General features: G+C 37.2%; 2 protein-coding genes across 5 annotated transcripts in view; both read right to left on the bottom strand.

Annotated features, from left to right (window-relative positions):
* LOC102226015 (bone morphogenetic protein receptor type-1B-like) overlaps window positions 1–1,634 on the bottom strand; it is a 47,672-nt gene extending 46,038 nt beyond the window's left edge. For both annotated transcript variants that reach the window (XM_023338643.1, XM_005810098.2), the window contains exon 1: window positions 1,457–1,634. The gene's annotated coding sequence lies outside the window, so the exon portion shown is untranslated. The remainder of the gene's footprint in view (window positions 1–1,456) is intronic.
* A 2,029-nt stretch (window positions 1,635–3,663) lies between these two features.
* LOC102225750 (PDZ and LIM domain protein 5-like) overlaps window positions 3,664–22,903 on the bottom strand; it is a 40,220-nt gene continuing 20,980 nt past the window's right edge. For 2 of the 3 annotated variants that reach the window (XM_014472923.2, XM_023338306.1), the window contains exons 4-13: window positions 19,355–19,388; window positions 17,861–18,384; window positions 14,245–14,399; window positions 12,662–12,686; window positions 10,037–10,197; window positions 6,406–6,586; window positions 6,132–6,312; window positions 4,834–4,954; window positions 4,637–4,752; window positions 3,664–4,536 (exon numbers count right to left, since the gene is read on the bottom strand). In XM_014472923.2, the coding sequence (XP_014328409.1) occupies window positions 4,447–4,536; window positions 4,637–4,752; window positions 4,834–4,954; window positions 6,132–6,312; window positions 6,406–6,586; window positions 10,037–10,197; window positions 12,662–12,686; window positions 14,245–14,399; window positions 17,861–18,384; window positions 19,355–19,388 (1,588 nt within the window). In that variant the 3' untranslated portion in view covers window positions 3,664–4,446. Of the gene's footprint in view, window positions 4,537–4,636; window positions 4,753–4,833; window positions 4,955–6,131; window positions 6,313–6,405; window positions 6,587–10,036; window positions 10,198–12,661; window positions 12,687–14,244; window positions 14,400–15,422; window positions 15,450–16,247; window positions 16,271–17,860; window positions 18,385–19,354; window positions 19,389–22,903 lie in introns of all 3 variants that reach the window. The other variant, XM_023338307.1, reaches the window with a different exon arrangement.

The raw sequence follows: 22,903 nt of genomic DNA, 5'->3' as shown, positions 1-22,903 counted from the left end.
ATTTTGAACCGGAAGTTATTCTGGCTTTAACGTGTTTTTTAAAAACATGAATGTTCTCAGTGATCCAAAGCCTCTTGCCACAACTGCTACAAAAGTTTGATGATGGCTCAACCATCTCTTTTCCACAGTTTGGGCAATACATGGTGACGTGACCGTATTCCCGCTTGCTTTGCTTCTTATAAAAACGAAGCACACCAGAGTAACTTCCGGTTCAAAATTAAAACGAGCTGTAATCCAATCAGCGATTTCTTAGATCTCCCACTGGGACATACCTCTTCCGTTTTGTTAATGTTGTAGTGCTTTCGTTAATGTTGTAGTGCTTTTGTAATTTGTAATTGTGCTTTCAATTTGCTGAAGTGGTTTGCACCTCAGGGCCACCGTATATGTATCTATAAAAAAATTAAAACTATCATTAGACTAAACTACTTAGTGTATATTCCATAAAATCCAAATAAAAAAACATAATGGAGTTTGCAGTTGTAATGTGACCAATTGTGAACAATTTATTCAACATGAAATGCAGAACTGTTATGTTTCAGCTTCATACTATTTTGGGGGAAAGAAACTGAGGACCAGGCCTACAAGTGGAGCTGTTCAGTGCCAAGCACACTGAAGCATTTGAGGTTAGCAGTCTGCGGTAGACCACAAAGAGTTTCCTTGCCAGGCACCCTCACTTGACGTGCCATCCTTAATAGCGTAAGTCAAAAGCATGGGTGTTATCCCAAGCATTACCAGCACTGAGCCAAGAGCTGGGCGGAGAAGTCCTCACTTTCTCCGTGTTTTATTAATATTGTATCCAAAGCACCAAGCTGTGATTCAACAAGCTTCCCCAAGCTTTGGGGTTTGACTGTTGCTGATGGATTCAGTCAACACCTCACACCTTGGAGGTGGAAGCAGGTTACATGATGCCTCTTCTGGGATCAGAGAAGCTGATGTTAAACACCATGCATCAGGTTTGGTTTGCTGGCTTGCAGAAAACATTTTTTATGTCCTGCATTTGACAAATATTTTCGAGTGTGACAAGTGACAAGTAAGCACAGACATCGTGTAATCAGATTCGTATCTGAGAGGCAATAAACCAGCTTTAGATCAAATGAACTCATCTGCAGGTACCGTTCGTCCAGTCTCTCAATAGTTTCTACTCATCGAGTAATATCGAGATAAACAAGATTTAACATGAACACGGTGACAAGATCAAATTAATAGCGAGTTTAAGTTATCTTAATGCAATCCACACGACTCCAACGCTCTGATTTGGCATAATTCTGCGCAACAAGATGAGATGAGGACACCAGTGAGTGATAAGCATCCTCTTCTTCCTCTCTGATTGATAACAGCCCATTGATCAGCTGCTGCCAGCTCCTCAGCTGAATCCTAATGAGCAGCACCGAAACCAAACTCCGGCCAGCTTTCTGTTTTCACCGGAGGAAGCTACAAAGAGAGCCGCGCTCCTTACCTTCTCCACTTTGCTTAAATTCCGCTCAGTCAGACCCAGCTCCTCTTCGACTAGAAGTCCTCCTCGGTTTCCTTTCATTTGCGCATGCTTTTCAGTCTCGCAACAGAGTTTTCCAAGTGTGGGATACCACGGGTTAGAATCGCGTGTCTTTACCCTCTTGCCCGCACGCGCACACGTCTTGAAGGGGTGCGCGTTCGCAAACTCAGCTCACGTGAGCAGAGCTGGACTCTGTAATTCAGCAGCACCTATTGAAGCGGTGGATTTTTAAAACAGGCTAGCAAAAATATTAAAACAAAGCGACGCATGTCCATAATGCTAGCAAACGTTTTAAGTTGTTTAACAGAGACGACCTCAAGCTGCCTGAGGGCCTAACCAGCTTTCAATCTGGGGGCCGCTTTTAAGTTTACCCACCAGTCACATACTAGCAATCTCCCTTCTTATATAGCTATTGGTGCATTTCAAAAAATTAAGATCTTATAGTAAGTATTTTCTTCACACACCAACCTGTCTTGATTCTAACAATGTACATTTACTGGTTGTTTGAGGTCAAAAAATATATGTTTTGTGTAACTAATATTTTCTTAATAGCCACTCAAATAAAACAACTTTTAAATTATGTTCAAATTTACTGATTTCATAATTTCCCTGAAATTTGGTTGTTGTAAATTTATTTTTGCAGTACAATAAAAAAATATTGAGAAACCATGCCATCAATATGTAATCACTACATGCTCTTTTTTAAAATCATCCATGCAGTTGAATAAAATAAGACAAAATGAACACATTTCCACTTTTAATTTGCACTACTGCTTTTACAGTTAGCTTGCCAACAATATATTAATAATGGCTGAATGAAAATGTGTTTTGCTCGACAGTTATACTTGATTTTATTTAATATATTCTACTTTAAAATAGCACTTATTTAAAAACATTTTGATATTTCAAGCATTTAATTTCCATCATCACTACAGAGCATTACTGAGCTTTGTAGCCTGGGACATAAGCAGACATTCATTGGGTTCTTAATTATACTTTAGGTAAATATTAGTGGAGTTTTAGGTAAATATTATTCTCCCTGTTATTTTGTCCCATTTGGCAAAGGTACATTTCTGGAGGGGGACATCAGCAAAAATAATGCCACCATCAACTAATTGTTCTCCGTCTTCTGCTTCTTATTTTTTTCCAAGATCAAAAATAATCCTACATCAGTTCATCTGTTTTTTGGGGGAGGGGGTTTGTCTGCTGTCTTCTCAAAGACTGCCCAATTGGTCGTGGCAAATGGGTGCTTACTGAGCCAGGTCTGCTGGGTTTTTCTTACTGCCAATAGGTAGTTATTTGTCTCTTACCATCGCTACATGTATTCTTTACAGCAATTCATGAGGGATTGCTGTAAAGTAAATGACAGGTGATTTTCTGCTGTGGCTACATAGAAGCCAATGCTGCAAGACAATGACTCAATGCAATCTGCTGGGTTTTCTTAAATACAAACTTTTAAGGTACTTTGAATAAATAACTCAGCTTACTGTACTGCTTGATAACTAGGATCAATTGGAATGTATGTGTAACTGAATTAATTTTTTTTTGTAAAGTGCCTTGAAACATTTACTGTAAATTTAATTCAATTGAAATTGATTTAAATTGAATTCACTATTTAAATGAGTTAAATAGTGCATTAAATTTAAAATCAAAGTTGAACAAATTTATTTACAGTGTGCATGAAATATTCTCCCCCAATAGTACCCTTTAGCATCAGAAATTAAAACATTTCATCTAAATAATGACAACTTTCTACCTTTGAAGCTTTTTTTTTTTTGTGGGCTCTAGTGTCCCTTTTTTTTTTTTTCAAAGTAAGCTGACAGAAAAAGGGGAAGGAGAGGGGGGAAGACATGCGGTAAACGTTGTCGGGTCCGGGAGTCGAACTCGCGACAGCCGCGTCAAGGCCATGTTGCCTCTGAATGTGGGTCGCGCTAACCCCTCCGCCACGCCAAGCTTTGAAGCTTTTGCTTCCTACCCCCATCTTTGGGGATCTAACCCCAAAGATGATTTGTAGGGTGCAAGTCTTTAAAATAAATTTTGAATGCTGTGAAAATCATGTTTCTGACATTTCTGCCATGCTTAGTCACTAGCAATGCATGTCCCCTTACCATTTTGAATCGGTTAAGATACAAAAAGTGTTGAAAAAAACATTAGATGTTAAATAACAGGTCTACCAGTTACAAAATACTTTATTTTAATGAAGCAAAATCCATCCCCTAAATCAAATTCCTGCTTGAAATGGCACAATTGTTGATAAAATTCCATTTTGAAAAATGCATTTCAATGAAAGGCACTAGCTGAAAACAAAAGTGTTTTTTCATATTACATCAACACAAAACATTACAATCATCCAAAAGATCTGCTGATGAAGGTTTAAAAACATACTCCTGAATTCACAGATAATTAAACCTGAACCTATGCATGATACTAAAACTGTCTAGTGGTAATGAATAACTTTAAGAAATACACATATACCATGATGCAACCAAGACACTTCCTGTTAAACCTCCAGAACACATTGACTTACACATAAATATGTTTTTCACTCAACATTAAATAGTTTTCACTTTCAAATCTTGCAATAGCTGTACTTTTACCAGGTGTAGCTCTCATACAAAAGTGTATTTTAATGACACCCTAAGGGGCTCAGTAGGTCACTGCATGAGTTCTGGGTAAAACAAATAGACCACAACTTGCTCTTTCTCGCCCAAATGCTAACAGTGAACTGAAATGAAGTTGAAATATTTAGCTAAAGAGTTTTAAGCAATAAAAACAGCAAACCAAAAATATACTAGAAAGGATTTAAAACTAAACTTAGTGATTTGTTTCACCAACTGTTATGTTACCAAAATCCACAAACTGGTAGATCAGATTGTTTCTTGTTCAGGTATTAATCGAAAATCTCATAAAATCCTAAACTGCATCTCATAAAATTCTGCAGCCATAGGACAAGATCAGATGTTGACAGAGTGAGCATGTTTCTTGCACAAAGGCTTGTCCTTCTTGGAGAAGAAAGGTTGGCCTTCCAGGCTGGTAGAGCAAACCTGCAAAGACAGTCAAACATTTACACAGATGAGTTATTTACACGGAACAAGTAAGAATTACCAGTTTGTCACTGGCTGAAAAGGGTCTTCCCAGACTTACCACACACACAAAGCAGGTGTCATGCCAGGTAAAACCCAGCGCCTCCAGGAACTTGTCTCCGGCCTCAATGGGGAAGTCGCAGCCATGGCAGTTGGTCCCAAACATGGTGTAGTAGTCTGTTTGATTATTGCATTAACACAATATTAGTCTGTTGCATAAGGGTTTCCTGGTTTTGCATTAGGAGGTGTTTTCTGTACCTCTTTCACAGTATGGCTGTCCATCCTCCATGTGAAATGTGTTGCCTCTGATTGGCTGGTGGCAGGCAGCGCAAACAAAACAGGACACATGCCAGGTCTGCTTCAGGGCATTCATGACTTCCTGCAGGGGGAATGAAATAGCAAGAGAAGCCACTCCTGAAGTTAGCACAGCATTACAGTGAGTATACTCAGATCTTTATTAAGAACATTTACTAGTTGCTAAATTTTATAAACAAAGTTCAAAACACACAACAAAAGTTCTGTTCAGTTCCTGGAAGTATTTTAGAAATCTGCCCAAAAGTTTACAACTTGAATATGTGACTCTTTTCTGCTATTTATCAATAAGCACCATATCTACTGCGGAACATTAAAACATTTTGTTGCAACAGATAGGGCAGCTATAACAAAATAAGTGTAAAAAATATAGTATATAACATAAAACATGAAAATGTTTAAAAGTGTTAAATGCAACTATTTTTACGGTTGCATAGTCTCACATTGGTGACAAAAACATTTTTATTCAAGTACATTTATTCAACAAGGAAAAGGTTTAATGATGAAATAGTCATTTTTTACAAACTGATTGGTACTTCCAACAAGCACAAGCAAGTTTTGTTATTATGTACACTTAACTTTAAAGGTCAACACTAATTTGAACTTCCAATTTACCTGCATGTACTGTACAGAATACTGACCGCAAAACAAGAGAGCCCTTGCGAATGTATTGGTACTGAATGAATAGGTCTCTGACCTCATAAATGTGAATCTGAAAAAATGGCATAAAATTGTTCAGGGTATAAAAGTTCCCAGAAAAATCAAAACATAATAGAAGACCCCAGACTCTGGAAGACGTAGAGTAGCTGTACATAGAGTAACGGTCAAGTATCGTCTTTCTCTGATCAAACTCTGTGAAGACTTTGTTCCGTTTAATTCTATTCTATTTTCACAATTATTTAGTAGAGTGGGATCCCCACACCACTGAATTTATATACACGAGTTAAAGATTGCATATTTAGAACATTTTAGGTTGAAATTATAATACTCCAATAGTGCATAATTTATACATCTTTGCAAGCAGCGAGAATAGTTTTTGGATGGCACAGAATGTTACCATGATGAAAAAAATGTTGGCCCCCAGAATCATGGTAACTTTTTGTCCTTTCAGATTTTCTAAAAACATATCCCATTTTATAGCATATGGAATAGAACTAAATATTCGCCTAAATAGAATTAACAGTTTACATTTTTACATATTTTTGGAGCACTAAACTTTTTTTTTTTTTTTTTTAAATACCCACCCCGAGGATCTTCTGGTTGCAGCTGGCACAGGTGGGAGCAAAAAACTGCTCGTAGCAATGCACACAGTACACCTGGTTCTTCTCTTCAACAAATCCCCGTTCTGCCAGGGAGGAGTGGCAGTGAGCGCAGTTGAATTCCTCAGGGTGCCAGGACATGCCCATGGCCACGAGGAATGGGCCTCTGATGGGAGCAGAGTTCAGACATAAATTATTTAAAAATTGATTCAAAATCTCTTTAAACATCACATGTGCATATAGAGCTGCCTTGATGTACCTTATGACTTTGTTGCACTTGCAGCACATTGGGGTGCGGGTACCAGCAGGTATATGCTCAGCACGTTGCACCAAAGAGTTCAGATCCTCAGGATGTGGCTGTGGAGTGGGGCGGTCCAGTTCTTTCTGAGCAGGACCGACTATTTTCCCAAATGAGGGACCTGTTCCCACTTTAGAAAAGCCTGAAGCAGAGGAGAAAAGGGTGAGGTTCCAGTTAAAAGAGGAGAAAAAAAACAGCTGACATCAGAAGACTGCGAAAGAGCTATAAAAGGTTCAACTATTATTGTGCCTAAGAAAACATAGTCAAGTGAACTGAATTATTTTTTGTTTTTCACAAAGAAAAAAAAAACAATACTGTAAACAAACTGTACTAATGTGAGAAGGTTGAACATGCATTTAATAAATGAATACACACATTAGTTCTGTAGGATTATTGGGTTTTATCCAATTACATATGCATAAAATATAATGATTGAAACATGAATAACATGTCTATATAAATCTTCATATATATAAAAAAAGATCTTTATTTAGGGACTATTCAAAATCACTGTTACCTAAATCTGTTGTGCTCTCAAGAATACCTATAAATTTAACATCTCAAATGGATATTTTAGTTACATGTTCAATTTGCCATCTAGACATCCTGTTTCCCTGGAGTGTAAATATGGTATGACACAGAAGCCCATCACTCTTATCCACACTTCAAAAGACCAAAATAACTACTTTCCTAATCTTGTCCAAATCTAAATTTAGAAGAATTATTGAAAATGTTTAACACTCAAATATATTGCAATCAGGCACATAGAGGAGGCTGTTTAGGGAGCAGGAAGAACTCTGTAGAACTCATTGTAAGAACTGCAGCAAAAATGTTTAAAGTGAGATATCGTAGTGATAAACCAAGCATTTAGCCTTTTGTGACTTTTTGCACATCTTTGCCATGGGTTCAGTATATACCTTTCACAATCCTCTGTAAAAAAAAAAAAATAAAGGTTTACATTTAATCAAGGTGGAAAGTCGGATCATGAAAAATTGATGACAATAAAATAAGATAATATTTGCTTCTATTTGCTTCGCATACATTAATGCTCAACATACAGCCAAAGGGAAATAAAATGTCCTTCTTTTGGGATTTTCTCCCAACTCAAATTTGAACATACACTGCCTGGCCAAAAAAAAAGTTGCCACCTGGATTTAACTAAGAAAATAGGTACAAGCCTCCTATTGGATAAGTACTGCATAGGCGATTATCTTTCAGCTGGCAACAAGTTATTTAACCCCAGCTGATGCAATGAGTAACTCCTCATTTCTTAAACAACCATGGCAAAAGACACATCCTGTGGTCGTGGAAAAGACGTTAGTCTGTTTAAGAAGGGTCAAATCATTGGCATGCATCAAGCAGAGACAACATCTAAGGAGATTGCAGAAACTACTAGAATTGGGTTAAGAACTGTCCAACGCATCATTAAAAACTGGAAGGATGGTGGGGAACCATCGTCTTCCAGGAAGAAATGTGGTCGGAAAAAAATCCTGAATGATCTTGATCGGCGATTACTTAAACGTTTGGTCAAACCAAACCGAAGAAAAACAACAACAGAACTGAGGAGTATGTTTAATTGTGAACGCAAAAGCATTTCCACACGCACAATGCGAAGGGAACTCAAGGGGTTGGGATTGAACAGCTGTGTAGCCGTAAGAAAACCTCTAATCAGTAAGGCTAACCAGAGGGAGCATAAAGATTGGACTCTGGAGGAATGGAAGAGGGTCATGTGGTCTGATGAGTCCAGATTTACCCTGTTCCAGAGTGATGGGCGCATCAGGGTAAGAAGAGAGGCGGGTGAAGTGATGCACCCATCATGCCTAGTGCCTACTGTACAAGCCTGTGGGGGCAGTGCTATGATATGGGGTTGCTGCAGTTGGTCAGGTCTAGGTTCAGCAACATTGTGTGCCCAAAGAATGAGGTCAGCTGACTACCTGAATATACTGAATGACTAGGTTATTCCATCAATGGATTTTGTCTTCCCAAATGGAATGGGCATATTCCAAGATGACAATGCCAGGATTCATTGGGCTCACATTGTGAAAGAGTGGTTCAGGGAGCATGAGAACTGTAAAACAGCTGAAACACTGACTTCTTTTAAATCTCAACTGAAAACCCACCTGTTTAGAATTGTATTTGAAATGTAATCAATTACAAATTTATTGATGTAACTTGACTTAATGATTGATTCTATATTGCATTGTGATTCTGTGTTTGTAATGATGTAAAGCACTTTGAAATGTCTTGCTGCTGAAATGTGCTATACAAATAAAATTTGATTGATTGATTGATGAGACATCTTTTTCACACATGGATTGGCCACCACAGAGTCCAGACCTTAACCCCATTGAGAATCTTTGGGATGTGCTGGAGAAGGTTTTGCGCAGTAGTCAGACTCTCCCATCATCAATACAAGATCTTGGTGAAAGATTAATGCAACACTGGATGGAAATAAATCTTGTGACACTGCAGAAGCTTATTGAAACAATGCCACAGCGAATGCAGGCTGTAATCAAAGCTAAAGGCGGTCCAACAAAATATTAGAGAGTGTGACCACTTTTTGGTGACAACTTTTTTTTTGGCCAGGCAGTATATAAAACATAGAACATGAACTAATTGCATCAATTCCAACTTTTACATGAAGCAAGTATTGGAACATGAGGAATTTGAGCACAGTCCTTTGAAAATTATTTTTTCCATTATTTTATGAAGGGATAGAACTGGACAAACATAAAGGATTTTTATTAATTTTACTTCTGCATTGATTGCATTATAAAAGATGTTCATAAATGGGTTTAAGATAATGCAAAACATGTCTAAAAAGGCTTCAGGTTCTGCTGAAAATAAACAAACTCAGTTTTAACTCTGCTCTTTGTGGCTGCAACCTCCTTAACTCAAGTACAAACAGTTAAAACAGCTCTTCTCACAACTCTTAAACTTGGAACAAAGTCGCACTTTTAAATGGACGCGGATGGCTAGCTTGTGAAAATTACTTCATTCACGTTGAATAAATGAACAACAAGTTGAAGCCTTGGGCGATCCACTTAAACAAATGAGATTCATGCCTGTGTGTTAATCTGATAAATAAAAGCCAACAGAAGATCACTGTGTCCTCAGCCTCTCTCCCTCTCTCTGTGTGGCATTTCTTGAGGAAAACATGGTGGGGAAACACAGCACATCTGTTCACGTATGAGGGCGCACTTGTTATTAGTATTACTAATAATGATGGATGCCTCTTGAGCAAATATTTGCGCTGGCTGGCTCCAGGTCTCGTGGCAGGGATCTCAGTATTTCATAAGCCACTTTCACACAAAATAAAATCCATAATTCTCACATTAACAATCTATTTCACTGACGGAATCTTGGGAAAAGCCAATAATCTGAGCTCATTAAGTGAATACCTCCAGTTTTTATAGAGCCCATAATCTTAAGTGGCTTAGTGTCAGGTATTAAACCTGCTATAAATGTTATAGCTAAATAGCGGTGATGTAAAAGAATGAGGCTGCCCTCTACAGGCTGAAAGAAGCAAATCCATCTTAATGTGTATGAATACAGACACAGAGCGGTGAGGACAGTGTGTGTATTTATGTACCTGGAGAACCTCCAGGTTGGAAGGAGGCTTTATTTTGAGCAGGAGTCTTAAATGTAGATCCAGGGACTACATTGCCATTCCTGGGTGCTGCTGCAGAATTGGAATATGTTTTTGCAGCAGGTGATGTGTGAACACTGGGAGCGGTTGGGTCAACTGCTTCTCTACAAAACAGATACACACTTCAAATGAAGACTCAGTCAATTTGACAATACAAAAATACTTAACTGCATACGTATTTCAATACTTGTGTATTTTTTCTGAAAAACTGCATACCACAGAGTTGCAAACGGATATGTGTGGCTGTTTGGGTTTTAGTTGTTCATAAAATAAAGACCAGCAATACCAATATTAGCCAACATGAATAAGTTTTAATAGAGACATGTTACTGTGCCCTGGTCAAGTATAGGCTGAATTCTTCAAATGTAGAAAAAATGCTTTAAAAAACAAAAATTATATTGCACATGGATACAGAGCCTTGTAAAAGTATGATACTTTTTCCACATTTTGTGTTGTAAAAAACATGGTTTTAACTAATTTTTACTCTTTAAAAATCTGAAGTATGGCATATAGTTACACTCAGACCATTTACCCCCAAATAAAACTCAATGAAACCAACAGACTCTGTAAAATAGTAAACCAAGTCCATCTGTGTGTAATTTAATCTTAAACACGATACAGCTGTTCATCACCATTGTGAAACAGTGCATTGGCAGCATTATGCTGTGGGGATACTTTTCTCCAGCAGGGACAGAGTTTATGGTTAAGATAAGGAGACCTAATGCAGAAATTTTGTTAGAGGCTCCAAAAGACTTGAGCCTGAGTTAGAGGTTCACCTTCTGGATACACAATGACCACAAACATACAGGCGAAGCTGGAATTAATCGTTTTAGATTAAAGAATATCCATGTGCTACAACGGCTCAGTCAAAGCACAGATGTAAACCCAATCCAATATGTGTCAAAATATAAAAAATGACACCCTCCATGCAGTCTGACTACTTTACAAAGAAAAATGAGCCAAAAAAAAATAAATCAGCCAGTAGAAACACATCTGCAAAACAGCTGCAGATGCTACAAAATGAGACTGTGCAAATTGTTGAATTCAAAATAAAACCACATCTTTCATATTTGCTTTTGTAAACTACATCATTCATCTTCTTATTCCTTTTTATGCACTATGTTGTGTTGGTTTTAAACATAAAATTCAAATTAGTTTTACATACATTGACGTTTATCCCCTATAACATTGTCAAAATGGTAACCAGATGGAGACTGATGCAAATTTTGGGGGCATGCTGTTATATTGCTAAAGTTCATGACCAAAGGCCATTTACAACAGGAGATGCAGATCAATATATGTTGTGACTACAAACCCCCCTTTGTATATTTATTTCTTTGTCAATACTATAGAATAAAAACAAACACATTTCTAATGCTGGTTAGGTAAAGTAGAAAATACATTTTAAAAGAAGATTGACAAGATATGACATTTGATAACTTTAAACTTTAACTATGTTTTTTTTTTATATTACCGTTCGATAATATGGTTCAATAATATTTCATAAACGCACAAAAACTGATCTTTGCATCTACTTAAATAGGTCTCTCTGAACAAGATTAAAGGAGGAGAAAAAAAGCCAAGGAGATGAGAAGAAAGCAGAAAAGAAGTTGTTTATTCAGAAAATAGATCACAAATGAAAGATTAGAAGGAAGAAAATGACAAGACAGGTTCAGAAAATTCAGGAATATAAAACACGAAATAATGAAAGAACAGATTTACAGAATGTGCAACCTCTGCAAACATACACACTGCAAAAATAATTTAGTGCTATTTATCTAAATGTAGGCATTTTTTTAAGCATGCATCAACGGGAGCATCATGGTTTGCCGTTTCATCCATTTTGTACTTATGTACAAAAAGAGATTACGGACGTCAGTTCTAGTCAAAAAATCTAACAATAGACAAAACAAGCATTGTACTACTGTACATTTAGAACTCGTGCTGAAACACCGTGGTGCCAGTCTCTCAGCTTGTTGTACTTGTGTCCTACAACTTCTGGATCCACCTTGCTCACTCTGATTTGCACAAAAGGACAGAATAAAGAGAAGAAAAAACAGGAGAAAACAGGTGGACAGTTAAGGTGGCAGAGCAGAAGTCAAAGATTTTACAGGAGGAATGAATTGAGGAAAAACAATAGGCTTAGAGAATGTTTTCTTTTTATAGTCTCTAGCAGAGAAATACAAGAAACTAATCAAATGACTGGTTGGCAATGCTTGAAGAGCATGCACTGCTTAGATCCTGATTTAATAAAAGTTTACATTGAGAACAACAATGGAAACCACAAAAATGGTCAACACCACCTTCCTTCGCTCTCTTTAATTGAAATGTTTTCTGTTTAAAAGTCATTTAAACAATAATAAAACACCACACTGGATCAGGAAATCTTGGAAATTTTCTTTTGTGAACATTTACCAGCCAAATAATAAACGAAACAAATCTAGATAAAATTTCAACAAGTGTTCCTGCAAAATAGATCTCCTTTTTTTGCACAATAATAATCTGTCACTAAATGTAGTAAAAGTGAAAGAACCACATTTACTAGACTTAAGAAAAAGCACTACTTACTTTTTTCCATTTTCTGGCAGTTGTTCTACAAGAGGAAAGAAAAAAAAGCACCAATAAATTTACCATCATATGGAAAATTTGCGCTAAGCTTACATGAAAGATGCATACATAAAAAAAACATACATAAAAAAAAAAAAACTAGCTTTGTTGGTTATTTTGAAACATTGCAATTCATATTGCAATTTTTATTTTTAAATCTATGCAAGCATCTACAACTTCAAAACATTTTATATTTCTAAGACTAAGAGCAGATCACAATTTTTTCTGGACACATTTACACACATTCACACTTGTTCTATAAACACCAAGAGAACAGCAGCACATATAGCTGGAGTATAAAAAATAGCATGTTCAAAAAAATGGAGCAAAGCTGGCAGTTCTTGCAACAGCTTTTACTACCAATCATTAAAATGTATTTGGAACGATTTTTATTCTGTTCCGAAAAACCTATGGTATCTCGCATTAACTTAAGGAATGACAAGGAAAGAGAATATTATGCAGAGTCTGCATTTCTCTTTACAATTTCTGAGAACTGACACTGAGGTCTGCAGAGAACCGTTTCAAATTAGTGTTATATGAAGTGAACCAACTTCATGCACGGTAAACAGTCCAACCCACAATTGGTTTTGCCTCAAAGTCGCCACACAAGGTTTCTATTAGATTGGGAAAAAGCATTGGGATTGGGTTAGCCACACCATAATATTAATCTCTTTGGTCTAGACCAGGGATCTGCAAACTTTGCAACATAAAGAGACTTTTTTTTGCCCTCAGTCCTGTTAAATAAAACTCATTTAGAGCTGCAAGTGTTATGTAATCTTTTGAAAAAGACATCTTATTGTTTTTGATAACTCTCTACTACAGACAATGTGTTGCCATTTTAAATAACTGCTATAAGTTTCTAAAAACTCCCATTGCAAACTGTTTATTCTCATCAGAATAGTGAAATATTTACACCAATAAATAATCAAATAATCTCTGGTTAGCCATAAACAGACCTAACATGGAGTGCAGGCTTCTTTGCATAGGGTCACACAAAAAAAACCTGGGCTTTCTTGTTTCACAGTATTCTTTGGCTTGTTTTTAAAGTTTGTGGGTCATCTGTTAAATAGTCTGACACTTGCTGAAAAAGTTACAAGTCACCAAAGAGATGCAATTTCTTCAGGAATGGGACTTTGCTAGTACTTCTTGGCAAGAACATGTCTTTACATGATCAAAAGTTTAACATTGGGGAATTAAAACAAAACAAAAAAATATTTTAGTTTCATCTAACTTCAACCAAAAACAGTGATCAGTCTATTTAATGATATTGGATATCTATAATTTTGAAAATAACATTATGGGTACCAACCGCATTTCATTTGGAGTTAAAATACAAATAGCTTCATTTATATAGAAATACAACTTATTTTTCATTGAGTGCAATCTACATGTACTGTGGAGTTATAATGAATCTAAAAGGAAAAATAGCTAGAATTTATTTCAGACAGCAGCACTTTTTTTTTAAAATATCCCATAGTCATGAAGTCTTACAAATATTCATTTGAAAATATTTTTTACTTCTTTAAGCTGAGGTCAGTGCTCACCGTTCTCAGTGCCAGTCATTTGTGCGAGGATGCGGAAGGAGCGAGACTGGGAGGTACCGGTCCGTGGGTGCCAGTCCTCCGTGTCTTCAATAAGACGCTTTTTGCTGGCGTCACTCAGAGGGGACACACTCTTTTCAAGCTCCACACCAGCTTTCCTGTGCAGCAAAACAGGACATAAAATAAGTAACTTGTAATTTTGATTTGAATGGCTATCATTAAGATCCGAGGGCTGGTATACTGCATCTTTTAGATGTGTCACTGCATCTCAAAAATCACAATACCAAGTTGTTATTATGACTCTATAAAACTTGAGTGTACAAGGTAATAATTCACTCCTTTGATTCAGATTTGTTGGACCTGGGACACATCAGAAAGATGCAGAACATAAATAACATGGTCACTGTAAAAGGAATGGGCTGAAGGTATAAAGTCTTTATTCTTGGTGTCTAATTACTTGCTCAGTTTGTAAACAAAAAAATACTACATTGCTGGAATTTATACTTGTCAGATCAACTTTTGCTACAAAAGAAAAATACAAGGAAATGTAAACTGCAGCAGGTAATTCAGAGAGAATATTGCTCTCTACTTTAAGTCCTGAGAGTGGCATAGTACTAATTGTGTTTTGTGTTAACTTGGTTTGGGTCACAGTTGTATACTTTTTGGGATATGCTCTAAAATAGACCAGTTTGTTCATTAAATAAAAAGAAAAAGCATAAATGTTTTTTTTTTTTTAATAAATAGATGTGTGCCATTTAAACTGTCCTCGCTCCCCTTAAAATAAAACAACTACATAGAACTAATGCTCTATATTTTTTCTGTCAGCAGTTCTAAATGTCACGTGATGCACAACACATTAGATATACAACAATCGACTGGCCAGAAACGGGAATCACAGTTTCTCCTAGCTTGGCTCTGACTGGTGATAAACACGTCAAGAGACGATGAATAAAACTTTCTGTTTCCAGTTCATCAAATACAGCATGCATATTTAGGCAGTTTTTAGACTTCAGTACCAAATGAAATAAAAATCAATAAGTTTATGGTTTGATGCATAAGCAGAGATCTCTTTTTCGTATTCGTTCAATACAACTAACACTTCATTGTTTTTGTTTGACAAATTATATTTATATTATGTATATAGAAACAACATGGCCTAGCAGCAATCAGACCACAGTTACCTCCTAGGTGTAGTTGCAGGTGGAGTTCTGCAGGTGAAGAGTGAAAAGACGATTGAGGAGAGAAAAAACAGAAAGAATCCAACATTTACAGACACAGACAGAAAAAAGTGAAGAATTGGAAATTAGGAATACTATTAGAAAGAAACTAAATGTTATCTTGATAAAATTTCATAAAGTGAACCTTCAAAAAAACAGAACAAACTTTAGCAAAGTCAAGAGCTAGTGAAAACTTGTCATAACAGCAAAACCGAAAGGGAAAATCTTACAATAATCAGTAAATGTGAGTCAGTGCTGCACCACCAGGTGGCAGTAACGGGCTTTCAATTTTAAATATGATCTTTTACTTTTATACAATAATGCACTGTATATTATCCAGCGGCCCTTTCAAACTGTGAGCATGTTTATCATCAAGAGATCAAAACATGTGCACCCCTTTCTTCTGTTTGTGTTTAAGTAAAACATAAATGCAATCAAGAAGACATGTTGTATTATCCTTAGTCTAGTGCAAATATACAGATGCAACACCAGCCCTCAATAAACTGATAGTGGTTGCAGCTAAGCCAATCAGGTGCAGAAGCAAATGCCAAACACAGATGCTCCTAAGTGCATAAATAAAGATCTAAGGCTGTTCCACCAATTAGTGTCCATGGAGGTTTTAGATGATGAATATTTACTGGGTTGTTTTTACTTTAAAGTAAGGTTCTCATGTCAGCAGATGAGGTTTGTGAGATGTAAGCATGCTTTAATATAATCATAACCCAGAAAGATGTGGAGGCTGTAATCACAAGCTACTGCAGCAACCACGTTATCAATCATAGCACTAACTTGGTGTTTGTCTCGTCCTCATCCTGTGGGGGGAAAAAATAGTGCATGGAAAAGAATTAAAGCAAAGAATGAAGAGGAATAAATTTGAGAGAATGTACATCAAGCAAAACAAATCAGAAAAAGCAAGCATGCAAGTTAGGACACAAAGACAAAAATCAGGCTCCACATCTAAAAAGGTGAAAAAGTAGCTGTTTAAGCAAAAGTATAACTGACAAAGCTGAAGAAACAAAAGTACTACATTTTATTAGACTCAGACTTTGAAACTGTTTCAGTTTGATCTTTTATTTTTTAACATTTGTACATTTTAACTCGCTTTAGCTCAGCGAAGTGAAAGTTAGTGAGCCAAAAGGTTCCCGACGACATCCAGTCCTCCCAAGCTTTGCTAAACTCTTGGTGTTGACATTATGCATCAATTTGATATCCTAACAAGGTCTTTCTATTGTAAACTGTAAAGTCCTTCTAATAATTATTATATCTCTGAGGACACTGCCTGTTTGGTTGCTGAAATATGACAAAGACAAACGTGTACCTTTAGAAATATTTTCAGAGATTAGAAACAGTCATGTGTGGAAACTTGAAGAGCAAAGCCAAATAAACCACATACACTCCTGTTTAAAATTACTGAAACCTTGATATAGTGAAACTGTAATATTTTAGTCAAGGTTATAACATAAATATCTAATGCCTGTTTAACAATATTAAAAAAACACACAAAAACAGTTGACAATTAAATATGAAGATAAATAATAGATCGTCTGTTTTATTACTTAATTTTGTCACAATCTGACTCTTTGCTCCAAACACAATAAAAAAAATCTTTAATGTTGTTGCCAGTTCCCTTTCTTGGTTCATGCAGCTAAAAACCCAAGTGTGCCCACAGTAAAGCTGCAGCTGTGGTTTACATCCAAAACTTAATTTTGCTAAATATCATAACATTGACCCTTTGCTTTCTACTGTTGGCTCCATTAAATCTTGTGCAAAGAGGGGGTGGGAAACTGTGAGAAAATAAGATGAAGTGCTTCAATAGAAGGCAAATCTAGCACCTATGGCTTTCATGTCCTGGATGACTGAGAATCTACATAAGCATGAGAGGAAGTAGTAAAGCAAATAGGACATATCTTCCTGTTTCATCTGACTGTGACATAGTAATGGAAACTATGCCACCAAACGGTTCACAATCCACTCAGTAAACTTCCTCCAACAATGGTAGAACTGAAACAAGCCACTCTGTCTCTTGCTAGGATTGAGATGATTAAAAGCAAATACAAAGAGTGTGACTTCAACCTATGTCAAGTCTTTTTATTTTATTTTCTTGTAATCAAATGCATATAAATTATGATGCGTGGTTTCACTGTTTACTTTTTAAATTAGATAAATATTTTGGGGTGAAGTGTAATGGAGTACAGAGTTTCATATGGTGGAGATCAGAAAGAGTTATATTGGCTTTAATGAATTTTTCAGTCGGGGAAACCACAAAAATGTCCAATTACACCAAGTCTTGAGCTACAAAAATACCAGGCCTGCTGACTAATGCGAACAGTAGCTTTAAATGGATCACTTATTTTTTAAGAAAGATGTGAAACAGAAATAAAACATGAAAACCTTGAACCTACCCATTTACATGCTCTGACAGACCCTGGCTCTCCAAAAGGCCTCGCCTTTGTCCAATAGCAACTTCACAAGCATTGGCGTTGGAGTACAGGTTGATAGGTGTGTTATAGACGGAGGGCTGCGGGACATTAGGTTGGGAAGGGGGGGCTGTCACTCTGGGTGAAGATGAGGAGTTAGATGAAGCGGATGAGGCAGAGGGGGAGGTGAAGGCAGAACGGCCGGGGCTGATTTTGGGGGCAGAGTTTACTACGACCGAATCTGAAACAGGGATGCTTGACTTTAATGCAAAGGGAGGCTGTGGAGGCTGAGATGGAGCGGCTGGGGTGAAAGCTGATGATTCGGAAGGAATAGAGGCAACTTTTGGAGCAGCCGGGGAGGAAGAGGCAGTAACCCCACTGCTGCCGCCCCCAAATGGCCGAGCTGTCTTGTTGTACAAAGGAGTGGGCTGGCTTGGTGGCTTGGTGTATGTGGTGCTCGGCGCAGGGTGAGTGATCGGCACAGGCTTAATGATTTCCTGAGGCTCTTCCTGGATGAAGGTGAAGACAAACATGCACAAAAAGCAAATTCACAAAAATCCCATGCACTGAAGCCAGAACTCACAGTACAAACATAATAAAAATGAACTGTGCTCTCACACTGGTGGACGAATCAAGTTACATCTCTGCCATTCAAGCCACTTCAAGCAGTGCCTTGCAAAATTATTCATACCTCTTTTTACTAATTTTGCCACTTTATAACCACAAACTGATGGTTTTTATTAGACTGTCCTGCAAAGTACAACAAAACTCTGATGTGAATTGCATCCAATCTGAAAAGTGTGGCATACATTCAGCCCGCTTGAATATGACACCTGATGAGAAATGGTAATGGATGGTATCATCATGTTCTGAAGGTGCTTTACTTCAGCAGGAATTGGGAAGCTAGTCAGAGTTAATGAGGGGATAAAGTTATAACAGGGCAATACCACAAGGAAACTGGACGAAGGATGCAAAACACTTGAGATCAGGGTGAACCCTGAACCAAATTAAGAATCCATAGTAAGACTTGAAAACTGATGTCCACAAAGGCTCTTCATCCAGTCTGACTGAGCTTGAGTTATTTTGTAAAAAGAAAAGGGGAAAACTTTTATTTTTGGTAGAGCATGTAGCGGTTTTTGCAGTTAAAGCTGGTTCTCCAAAGCATTAACTCTATATAGAGTGAATTTATATATATAATCTTCAAACTTTTCAGGTTTTTTGGGGCGTAAATATTTTGAAAACCCTTTTTTAATGTCTTTGCACTTTGCAATTATGAAATAATTTGTCTTAATCAATCACATCTATTCTAGTTATGTACATTGGTATCTGTAGTTGTAAAGTGACAAAAAAAAATTCAAAGGGTGTGAATACTTTTGCAAGGCAATGTGTACATGCAAAGCAATCAAATTTTTTCCACATAATCTTTTATAATATGAGTTATTCAACTCTGATGCAGAGCTAAATGAACGTTTCCCTTACCTTGTGCGATTCCTCTTTCGAGACAGCGGAGGCTCTGAAAAGACAAAAAATAAAAATATGAATCACTCCACATGAAACGCGTAGAGTTGTTAAATCTAAAGTGTTTGGAAAAGTATTAAAGTTTTTTTTTTTACTTTGCCCGACTTATTTTAAAGGCTGGTTTGCAGAGGGGAAAAGAAAATATAGTCAAATAGGCACAAATTCAAGCAAACATACATAAACATTGTGCTAAGTCCTGTGATCATTAAAAGGTCCAGTATGAATTTGATTTGCACAACAGCTGAAGCAGCTGCTACATTTTAAAACCGTGAAGGAGGTTTAGGGTGGTCTGCTCGTCTCTTCTTCGTTTTTATCTCACTCTGGAGATGTTCTGGAAACTGAAGACAATACAACAAACTTTTCAACCCACTTTTGATTTATTTTTGATAAGTGTGCAGTGTTACTATTCTATTAATGTTTTGGACTGTTTCCTGTTAATGCATAACACATTCTGTTTTATGTTAAAAATAAGTTGGAATCAGCAGTTTAAAGCACTTAAAATGTTGGCTACTTTGAATGATGACAGGTTGTAATAATATTTTACAATATTTGGTCTGAACTCCAGATAATGTAGCCCTTTTTTCCCCCATGTAGAAAAAAAAAAAGAAACAAGAGGGAACAAAAGCGAAAAAACAGACATGAGGTAGAGAGGCTGGTCCTGGACCAGGAACTGTGGTATGTCTCCTGCCTCCCTTCCTGTCTATCAGGACAACAGACAACAAACTCACACATTTCCTTTCCAACTGAGCTGAAGCGCATTAACAGAGCCTGGTACCAGGTTGTTAAACAGCCCCACCCTGCAGAATCAAACGTCATCTGCGGCCATGCTTCCACTTACAATTTTCCACTTAACAGTTAATATCCAGCCTGCTTATTTTCCAATGAGCTGCACCAGTGTATTATTGTAATTGCTTATGGAGCAACACATTGCCTCGCCAGGGAAAACAGTCAGAGGTCTAAAGATCAAACAGCACAGACTGTTTTGAACAGAACCCTGTCTATAGTAATAAGGCACTATGCATCTGCTATCAGGGTCCCAGAATGGGGCAGCTGGGCAGATTCTCTGTGTCTGTCTATTCCCAGAGCAAACTGAACAAACACCCAACAGGGTGGTGGCCTGAACATCAGTTTAATTCAGACCTGTGGGAGTCCTGCACTTTGTGTAACCAAACTTGCTATTGTAGTGCCGTCAGAAAGACAACACATGTTGAACATTCATTTTTAAATGGCAACCACGTAGTTCAGCAATTCCCTTTCAGACTTCAGTTAATACATTATCCTTCACAATACCTAATGGAGCTGCTCATTTCAAAGCATCCTCTCTGAGTACATACTTTTTTGAAACAACTTTTGCTGAATATAAAGCTTTAGCACCTTTGAATATTTGTCTCTACCAGCACCAGAGAATTAAGTGACTAAAATGTGATTTCATGCAGTGCAGATCAAGCTCTGCGATATAGTGAGGCTCTTCCTGGACGGTGAGCATCCGTGACCATCATTGTTCAAGTCTTGGCATAAATTTGCCCTTAGATTTAGGCCTGGGCTTTGACTACGCCATTCTAAGAAATCACAGAGGAGATATTGTTTCCAGGTTGAAATGCAGTGTTATTTTGCCACACACTATTTTGCCAAGTTAGGGCAAAAAGTTCAATTTTGGTCTCAAATGAACAAAGTAACTTCTTCCACAAGTTTTTTTTCCCCCATTCTAGAACTTTAAAGGTTCTCTTTCAAACAATGGCTTTCTTTTTGCCAGATGGGGAGTGCATGCCTAAGAGTTGTCCTGTTAACAGATTCTTCCATCTGAGTTATGGATCTCTGCAGCTCTTCCAGAGATAACGTGGAGACTCTTTGCATAATGCTCTCCTTGCTCGGCTTGTCAGCTGGGGCTGATAAGGTTTGCTTCCTTATATGCAAAGAGCTTTGACAACCCTATATTATTTTCCTTCAATTACATTTTGTGCTATTTTGAGTTGGTCTGTCATGTAAAACCTCAAGTTACATTTAGTGTTTTTACAAGACACTGTAAAACAATTTATATAAATTTCAGTTTAGTAGTGTAAAAAAATGCATGTAATTTTTTTTACACTACTAAACCAAAAAGGTTCATTGCATTTTTAATGCCTTTATAGTGAGCAGTTATTGAGCAACACGTTACTTTGTTTGGTTTACATTCATTAAGATCAGCTTCACGCTTCCCCAAAGTAAAAGGTTGCTTTCATCTGTTAACATCTAAGGTATTTCGGAATAAGTTTAATGAGTTGAGTAATCTGGCCCCCGGTGTGGAAATTGTTTAGTCAGAGAACAAGTCTCAATCTGTAAGAATGCTTCACTTTTTCTAAATTCTTTTACAAGAAAAGCTAATAAACATTTGTCTGGTACAGGTAAATGTAAGACAGTGCACCGGTTGAAAAAAAGATGATGCATCTCATGGTGTTTCTTTATGTACACACCCTGACACGCAGCTGCGGCTGCCAAGAATAAGGAGGTTAACAAGAGCAGTAAAGCCTGAGGGCAGAGCACACTGACGCATTTCCATCTTGCCTGTGTCTCTTTGAGGGCTAAGAGAAACAGTCTGGCATATGGCAGTTGGCTGAATGATGGAGTGTCTAATTGACAACTTTCTCAGTACAGGCTTGTGGATTAACTTACATTCTTTTTTTTCCAAAAGTGAAATTGCGCATATACGAGGAGCCTCTAGATTTTCTTTAATTTCGAAGAGTTTTAGTAGCAAACATTTTAGATTGTGAAAAAAACAGGTCGATAAACGTAATTAAATGACCCACGATAATCCTGTGACTCCAGGCATCTGTCTCCGTCTTGTGCCATGATCTCTGGTTACAGTTTTGTTTACTATATTTAAACTGGAGCAGATTGAGGCTTAGAGCTTGACAGGGTTATGAAATATGCAGGAAAACATGTCTATAGAAGAATCCAAGCAATTGTTATTTATTCCAAACCACTGTGGACCAAGAGTGTTCTCTTTAAAAAAGTTGACCTATCACCTGAAGAACATTTCTAGGATTAAAGAACTAATATCGAGAGGACCTCACCCATGTGTTTATATCTAGTCGCATTGATTACTGCAACAATGTCCTCACATGTTTGCCTAAAAAGTCAAACAGCAGCTGCTGCTCACATTATCACGAAAACTAGGAAAATAAAATACATCACCCTAGTTCTAAAGTCCTTGCACTAGCTTCCTGAAGCTCAGAGAATAGACTTTAAAAAACCAGATTAGTTTATAATCACTCAATGGCTTTGCATCAAACTACATTAAAAATCTGCAACCTTACAAAAGACTTGTGTCTTCTGATTAAAGTTGTTGCTGCATCCCCAGAAACAGATCCAAACAAAAAAAGCAGCATTCAGTTTGTGTGCTCCACTAATCAGGAACAAACTTCCAGAAAATGGCAAAACCGCTGAAACAGTTCATTTAAATCAAGGCTAAACCCCATTTACTTAGAGATGGCTCTGATTAAAGACAACTGGAACACAAATTAATTCTAGTTT

Source organism: Xiphophorus maculatus, chromosome 8, assembly GCF_002775205.1.
Source record: "Xiphophorus maculatus strain JP 163 A chromosome 8, X_maculatus-5.0-male, whole genome shotgun sequence".
Taxonomy (NCBI): domain Eukaryota; kingdom Metazoa; phylum Chordata; class Actinopteri; order Cyprinodontiformes; family Poeciliidae; genus Xiphophorus; species Xiphophorus maculatus.
This window is presented reverse-complemented; position numbering and strand designations above follow the sequence as displayed.